This window comes from Columba livia, chromosome 30 (genome assembly GCF_036013475.1).
Source record: "Columba livia isolate bColLiv1 breed racing homer chromosome 30, bColLiv1.pat.W.v2, whole genome shotgun sequence".
Lineage (NCBI taxonomy): Eukaryota > Metazoa > Chordata > Aves > Columbiformes > Columbidae > Columba > Columba livia.
In genome coordinates this window covers 1,055,374-1,062,681 of record NC_088631.1, presented here as the reverse complement: position 1 = coordinate 1,062,681, position 7,308 = coordinate 1,055,374, and the positions used below count along the sequence as shown (strand labels likewise).

Sequence of the window (7,308 nt, the reverse complement as noted above, 5' to 3'; positions counted from 1 at the left end):
AGATAGAGACAGACTTAGGTAACTCTATATATAGATATAGAGAGATATAGACATAGATATCTCTATATATAGATATAGAGAGATATAGATAGACAGAAATAGACATAGATATCTCTCTATATAGACAGATAGATAGATATAGACATAGATATAGATAGATATTTCGCTATATATGTAAAATACGGCCATATCTGCGTACAGGTAAACCAAGAAGAGTCAAACTCCTTTTCCAGGGCGCAAACGCCGCATCGCGCCTGCGCAACCACAACTTAGAGCGGTTAAAAGCCTTAATACGTTTAACGTATAGATATCTATATATAAAACCACGGCCATATACGTGGGCAGGTAAAAGAACCATCACCTCTCCTGCTCGTCCAGCCCGTCGCCGGCGGCGCTGCCCTCCTTGGACAGCATGTCCAGGCGCTGGTTGATCTTGGCGATGATGGAGTCGGAGCTCTCGGCGGGCGCGGGCTCGGCGCCGTAGGACGGGATGGCAGCGGCCACGCCGGCGCTCAGCCCCAGCTCCGCGCCCTTGGGCGTCTCCCAGGCGCCGGAGCCGCCGGGCGCGTAGTTGTAAGTGGCCGCGGTGTTGGCGGCCGTGGTTTGGGGGTTGTAGTAGTCGTAGCCTTCATAGCCTGAAATGAAACGGGATCCAATTAGCGTTACGATGATAAAGAGGGCGGGGGCGGCGCCGGGGCGAGGAACACGAAGGGGGGTGGGAGGGATGGAGCGCTCACCTTGCCAGCTCGGCGCGTTGGCCGCGTAGGTACCTGGATGGGACCAGAGGAAAAGGGGTCAGAGCAAAGCAATGGAGGCGTGAGGTGAACCAGGAGTCGTTCTGATTAACTGAGGGGGAAGGGGGTGAGGAAAGGGGGGGAAAGGGGGGGGGAAAAAGGGGGGAAGGGAAAAAAGGGGGGAAAGGGGGGAAAAGAGGGAGGAAAAAGGGAGGAAAAGGGGGGGCAGGAAAAGGGGGGGCAGGGAAAAGGGGGGAAATGGGGGGAAATGGGGGGCAAAAAAAGGGGGAAAAAGGGGGAGCGGGAAAAAAGAGGGAGAAAGGGGGGCGGGAAAAAAAGGAGGGGCGGGAAAAAAGGGGGGAAAAGGGGGGGAAGGGGGGAAAAGAGGGAGGAAAAAGGGAGGAAAAGCAGGGCGGGAAAAAGAGGGGAAAAGGGAGAGGCGGGAAAAAGGGGGGGGCAGGGAAAAGGGGAGAAAATGGGGGGTAAGAAAAAAGGGGGGGTGGAAAAAGGGGGAAAAAGGGGGAAAAAGGGGGAGCGGGAAAAAAGAGGGAGAAAGGGGGGCGGGAAAAAAAGGAGGGGCGGGAAAAAAGGGGGGAAAAGGGGCGGGGAAAAGGGTGGGGAAAGGGGGAAAAGAGGGAGGAAAAAGGGAGGAAAAGGGGGGGCAGGGAAAAGGGGGGAAAATGGGGGGCAAGAAAAAAGGGGGGGTGGAAAAAGGGGGAAAAAGGGGGAGCGGGAAATAAAGGGGGAGAAAGGGGGGGCGGGGAAAAAAAGGAGGGGCGGGAAAAAAGGGGGGAAAAGGGGGGAAAAGAGGGCGGAAAAAGGGAGGAAAAGGGGGCGGGAAAAAGAGGGGAAAAGGGAGAGGCGGGAAAAAGGGGGGCGGGAAAAGGGGGGGCAGGGAAAGGGGGGAAAATGGGGGGCAAGAAAAAAGGGGGGGCAGGAAAAAGGGGGAGAAAGGGGGGTGGGAAAAAAGAGGGGGGAAGGGGAGCGGGAAAAAAAGGAGGGGCGGGAAAAAAGGGGGGAAAAAGGGGGTGGGAAAAAGGGGGAAGGGGGGCGGGAAAAAGGGGTGTGGAAAAAAGGGGGGAAAGGGAGGGGGGAGAAAAAGGGGGGCGGGAAAAAGGGGGGAAGGGGGGCAGGGAAAAAAGGGGGGAAAAGGGGGTGGGAAAAAGAGGGGGGCGGGAAAACGGGGAGCGGGAAAAAAGGGGGGAAATGGGGGGGAAAGGCAGGGGGTGGGAAAAAAGGGGGGAAGGGGGGACGGGTAAAAAAGGGGGGAAAAGGGGGGCGGAAAAAAAAAGGGGGGGGTGGGAAAAAGGGGGGAAGGGGGGGCAGGAAAATAGGGGGGAAAGGGGGTGGGAAAAAGAGGGGGGCAGGAAAAGAGGGGGGCGGGAAAAAGGGGGGAAGGGGGGGCGGGAAAAAAAGGAGAGAAATGGGGGGACGGGGAAAAAAGGGATTAATGGGGGGGTGGGAAAAAAGGGAGGGCGGGAAAAAGGGGGGAAGGGGGGTGGGAAAAAGGGGGGGGTTGGAAAAAGGGGAGGAAGGGGGGCGGGAAAAAAGGGGAGAAGGGGGGGCGGGAAAAAAGGGGGGGAAATGGGGGGGCGGGGAAAAAGGGGGGGAAATGGGGGGGCAATGGGGGGGCGGGGAAAAAGGGGGGAAGGGGGGGTGGGGAAAAAGGGGGGCGGGAAAAAGGGGGGAAGGGGGGTGGGAAAAAGGGGGGTGGGAAAAAGGGGGGGGCGGGAAAAAGGGGGGAAGGGGGGGCGGGGAAAAAGGGGGGCGGGAAAAAGGGGGAAAGGGGGGTGGGAAGGGGGGTGGGAAAAAGGGGGGAAAGGGGGGGCGGGAAAACGGGCGGTGGGAAAAGAGGGGGGCGGGAAAAAGGGGGGAAGGGGGGGCGGGGAAATGGGGGTCGGGGAAAAAGGGGGGGGAAAGGGGGGGAAAGGGTGTGGGAAAAAGGGGGGGCAGGAAAAAGGGGGAAGGGGGGGTGGGGAAAAAAAAGGGGGGGGGGGGGGGCAGGAAAAAAAGGGGGAAAGGAAAAGCAAACACACCCTGAGCGTTGGTGGCGCCGGCGTTCCAGGTGCCGTAACCTGCAAAACAGACACCGGGCGATCAGAGGGATAAACCCCAACTGCAGCTTCCCAAAGCCTGACTTGAAACCACAGCCCAGTTCTAAAGCGCCTCGGTTGTGTTAGAGAACAGAAACTAAGGGTAAACCCCAACTGCAGCCTCCCAAAGCCTGACCTGGAACCAGAGCCCCTCGCTTGTGTCAGAGAATAGAAAATGAGGATAAACCCCCAATTCAGCCTTCCAAAGCCTGACTTGAAACCAGAGCTCCCCAGTTGAGCTGGAGCATGGAAATTCCGGATAAACCCCAATTCCAGCCTCCTAAAGCCTGACTTGAAACCAGAGCTCCCCAGTTGTGCCAGAGAACAGAAATTGAGGATAAACCCCAATTCCAGGCTCCTAAAGCCTGACTTGAAACCAGAGCTCCCTGGTTGTGTCACACAACAGAAATTACGGATAAACCCCCAATTTAGTCTCCTAAAGCCTGACTTGAAACCAGAGCTCCCCAGTTGGGCTGGAGCATGGAAATTAAGGATAAACCCCAACTGCAGCCTCCTAAAGCCTGACTTAAAACCAGAGCTCCCCAGTTGTGTCAGAGAACAGAAATTGAGGATAAACCCCAATTCTAGCCTCCTAAAGCCTGACTTGAAACCAGAGCCCAGTTCTAAAGCTCCCTGGTTGTGTCAGAGAACAGAAATGGAGGATAAACCCCAATTCCAGCCTCCCAAAGCCTGACTTGAAACCAGAGCTCCCTGGTTGTGTCAGAGAACAGAAATGGAGGATAAACCCCAATTCCAGCCTCCTAAAGCCTGACTTGAAACCAGAGCTCCCCAGTTGGGCCAGAGCATGGAAATTAAGGATAAACCCCAATTCCAGCCTCCTAAAGCCTGACTTGAAACCAGAGCTCCCCAGTTGTGCCAGAGAACAGAAATTGAGGATAAACCCCAATTCCAGCCTCCCAAAGCCTGACTTGAAACCAGAGCTCCCCAGCTGAGCTGGAGCATGGAAATTAAGGATAAACCCCAACTGCAGCCTGCTAAAGCTGGACTTAAAACCAGAGCTCCCCAGTTATGCCAGAGCACAGAAATTAAGGATAAACCCCAATTCCAGCCTCCCAAAGCCTGACTTGAAACCAGAGCTCCCTGGTTGTGTCACAGAACAGAAATTACGGATAAACCCCCAATTTAGTCTCCTAAAGCCTGACTTGAAACCAGAGCTCCCCAGTTGGGCTGGAGCATGGAAATTAAGGATAAACCCCAATTCCAGCCTCCTAAAGCCTGACTTGAAACCAGAGCCCAGTTCTAAAGCTCCCTGGTTGTGCCAGAGAACAGAAATGGAGGATAAACCCCAATTCCAGCCTCCCAAAGCCTGACTTGAAACCAGAGCTCCCTGGTTGTGTCAGAGAACAGAAATTAAGGATAAACCCCAATTCCAGCCTCCTAAAGCCGGACTTGAAACCAGAGCTCCCCAGTTGGGCCAGAGCATGGAAATTAAGGATAAACCCCAATTCCAGCCTCCTAAAGCCTGACTTGAAACCAGAGCTCCCTGGTTGTGTCAGAGAACAGAAATTAAGGATAAACCCCAATTCCAGCCTCCTAAAGCCTGACTTGAAACCAGAGCCCCATTCTAAAGCTCCCTGGTTGTGTCAGAGAACAGAAATGGAGGATAAACCCCAATTCCAGTCTCCCAAAGCCTGACTTGAAACCAGAGCTCCCCAGTTGAGCTGGAGCATGGAAATTAAGGATAAACCCCAACTGCAGCCTCCTAAAGCCTGACTTAAAACCAGAGCTCCCTGGTTGTGTCAGACAACAGAAATTAAGGATAAACCCCAATTCCAGCCTCCCAAAGCCTGACTTGAAACCAGAGCCCCATTCTAAAGCTCCCTGGTTGTGTCAGACAACAGAAATGGAGGATAAACCCCAATTCCAGCCTCCCAAAGCCTGACTTGAAACCAGAGCTCCCCAGTTGGGCCAGAGCATGGAAATTAAGGATAAACCCCAACTGCAGCCTCCTAAAGCCTGACTTGAAACCAGAGCTCCCCAGTTGGGCCAGAGCATGGAAATTAAGGATAAACCCCAACTGCAGCCTCCTAAAGCCTGACTTAAAACCAGAGCTCCCCGGTTGTGTCAGAGAACAGAAACTGAGGATAAACCCCAATTCCAGCCTCCCAAAGCCTGACTTGAAACCAGAGCTCCCCAGCTGAGCTGGAGCATGGAAATTAAGGATAAACCCCAACTGCAGCCTCCTAAAGCTGGACTTAAAACCAGAGCTCCCCAGTTATGCCAGAGCACAGAAATTAAGGATAAACCCCAATTCCAGCCTCCTAAAGCCTGACTTGAAACCAGAGCTCCCCGGTTGTGTCAGAGAACAGAAATTGAGGATAAACCCCAATTCCAGCCTCCTAAAGCCTGACTTAATACCAGAGCTCCCTGGTTGTGTCAGACAACAGAAATTAAGGATAAACCCCAATTCCAGCCTCCCAAAGCCTGACTTGAATCCAGAGCCCCATTCTAAAGCTCCCTCCTCCACCTCTAGAAACGAACCCCCGAGCACAGGCGATCCTATCGACTGACGCCGCGTCCCCGGTTGTCACCGGCACCCGGACGCGCTCGTTGGCACCGTAAATGGGGAAAAGAACCCCAAATCAGCTTCTCCGTGGGTTGCTCGATGTGTTTTTCACCCGTTGACGCCAAAACCAGGCCCAGCCCTCGTGTTATCGACCCCAAGCAGATGTCAAGTCTAAACGAGCTCCTCCCCTTCGCTTCTTAAACCATCCGGTAATTTAGGCGGTTAAACCAGGTTTAGCGCAACCCCCCGAGGCAAACAGAGGCTGTTTGGCCCAAAACGCCCTATTTTCCAGCCAAACCTCTGGATTCTATAGGATGAAGCTCCTCGTGGTTCATCCCTGTGCGTACACGTCGTATCGGGCTCGCTGAGACACGTCGCGCTCATCCACAATTATCATCTTATATCAATAAATTAATTAACCTGCGTTAAGCCAAGACCTCGACTTTTCAAAGCCAAGCCCTCAAGCTTTCACTCCATCTTAAAACCGCGGTAATTAAGAGCTCGGTGGCTAATTAACCCACTCGCAAGGCTTCATTATAAAGGGCGCTCTCCTCCAAGCTGCTTCAACTCTCCCCAAGTGTTTATTGGGCTTGACTTGGAGGATTCAAGCCACGTTTTGGGTGGTTTTAATCCAGTCGCAGCTTCCCGCTTCATTTTTATACCTTAAAAACCCGATTTAAGCGCTTTAAAAGCAATTTGTCAACAGGTTTGTCCTCAACGCGGCATCCGGATTAATTATTAACGATCTCCATAGACAAAGTGACTTTGTGGGGTCTTGGGAACTTGATAAAACACCCACAGAAAGGGGTTGGTGTTGGTATAAAATCCTAGCGGCGCCGTAATTATGGTATAAAAACCAAAGGGGTGTTTGAAATAGCGAAGTTAAAGCCGTTCTTGCGCGTCTTTAAATAAGCTTCACCGAGGGACTTGAATATTCACCCGTTCGACGTCGGTTGTGGCGATTTCCTGCTTGTTTTGTAAAAAAAAGGTATAAAATAAACAGCCAAGGAGGACTCGGAAGCGTTTGCTGCTTTGCCGATGGGTTTTCCTGTCACAAATCGTGTCCATAAGGGCAATAACGGTGTTTTCGGCCGCCCCCGCGGTGAAGCCGGTACCGGGGTGGGGGTTGGGGGGGTGTTTCAGTTGATCCATGAGGAGAACCCCCCCCCATTAAACCCCCCGGGACCCCCCAAAAGGCGCCGGGTCCCCTCAGAGGCCTCGGGAGGAGGCGGGAACGAGCCGCACGCGGCGGGGGGCGTGGCCGCGCGGCCGCCATTTTGTGTCGTCTTCAAAAATGGGACCGGCTCCATTTCCGCCCCCCCCCCCCGCCTCACACAACAACCCCGGCTTGCGCGCCCCCCCCCCCCCCCACTACTCCCGCCTTGACTAGCACCCGCCCACCAATCAGCGACGCCCTAGCGCGGAGCGACGCGGCGCTCAGCCAATCAACGGCCGCGCCCCCCCCTCCTCCTCATGGGAGGCGGGCACAACGCCTCCCGTAGGGGTTGACCCCCCGCTGCCGCGGGGAAGCGACGCTGAGGCGGCGGGGGAAGCGAGCCGCCGTCCCGGGGGAGGGGAAGGGCCGGTCCCCGCGGCGCCCCGGGACCGCCCCGCACCTACCGCCGTATCCCTGCTCCATCGCTGCCCTCCGCCTCCGGCCAGCGGCACCGCACTGCCCGCCCGCTGCGCAGGCGCACGGCGCCCGCCACCCATTGGCCGCTGCGTCCGCTCTGGCCCGCCCACGAAGCTCTTCATTGGCCGCGCTCCAGAAGCCCGCCCCCCGCGCCTGCCATTGGCCGAGCTCGCCACTGAGCAGCCTGCCCTGTTCGTCATGCATCCCCCGATCCTATTGGTGGAGGCGCTGCCTCCGTGTCTGTCAATCACAGCCATTCCCTGTCCTGATTGGGCGGCGGCGCGGGGCGCGCCTGCTCAGGGTGGATCATGGCGGTGGCCG

General features: G+C 55.5%; 1 protein-coding gene across 6 annotated transcripts in view; it reads right to left on the bottom strand.

The window, feature by feature from the left end:
- The window catches only part of AKAP8 (A-kinase anchoring protein 8), a 24,278-nt gene extending 17,184 nt beyond the window's left edge, over positions 1-7,094 (bottom strand). For 3 of the 6 annotated variants that reach the window (XR_010468545.1, XM_065043949.1, XM_065043950.1), the window contains exons 1-4: positions 6,975-7,094; positions 2,771-2,809; positions 738-770; positions 362-635 (exon numbers count right to left, since the gene is read on the bottom strand). Coding sequence is in view for 5 of the 6 variants with exons in the window: in XM_065043949.1 (XP_064900021.1) it covers positions 362-635; positions 738-770; positions 2,771-2,809; positions 6,975-6,993 (365 nt within the window). In the remaining variant the exon portion in view is untranslated. Of the gene's footprint in view, positions 1-361; positions 636-737; positions 771-2,770; positions 2,810-5,329; positions 5,598-5,652; positions 5,977-6,293; positions 6,628-6,974 lie in introns of those variants that run through there. The other 3 variants (XM_065043952.1, XM_065043951.1, XM_065043953.1) reach the window with 3 other exon arrangements.
- Positions 7,095-7,308: the final 214 nt, after the last annotated feature.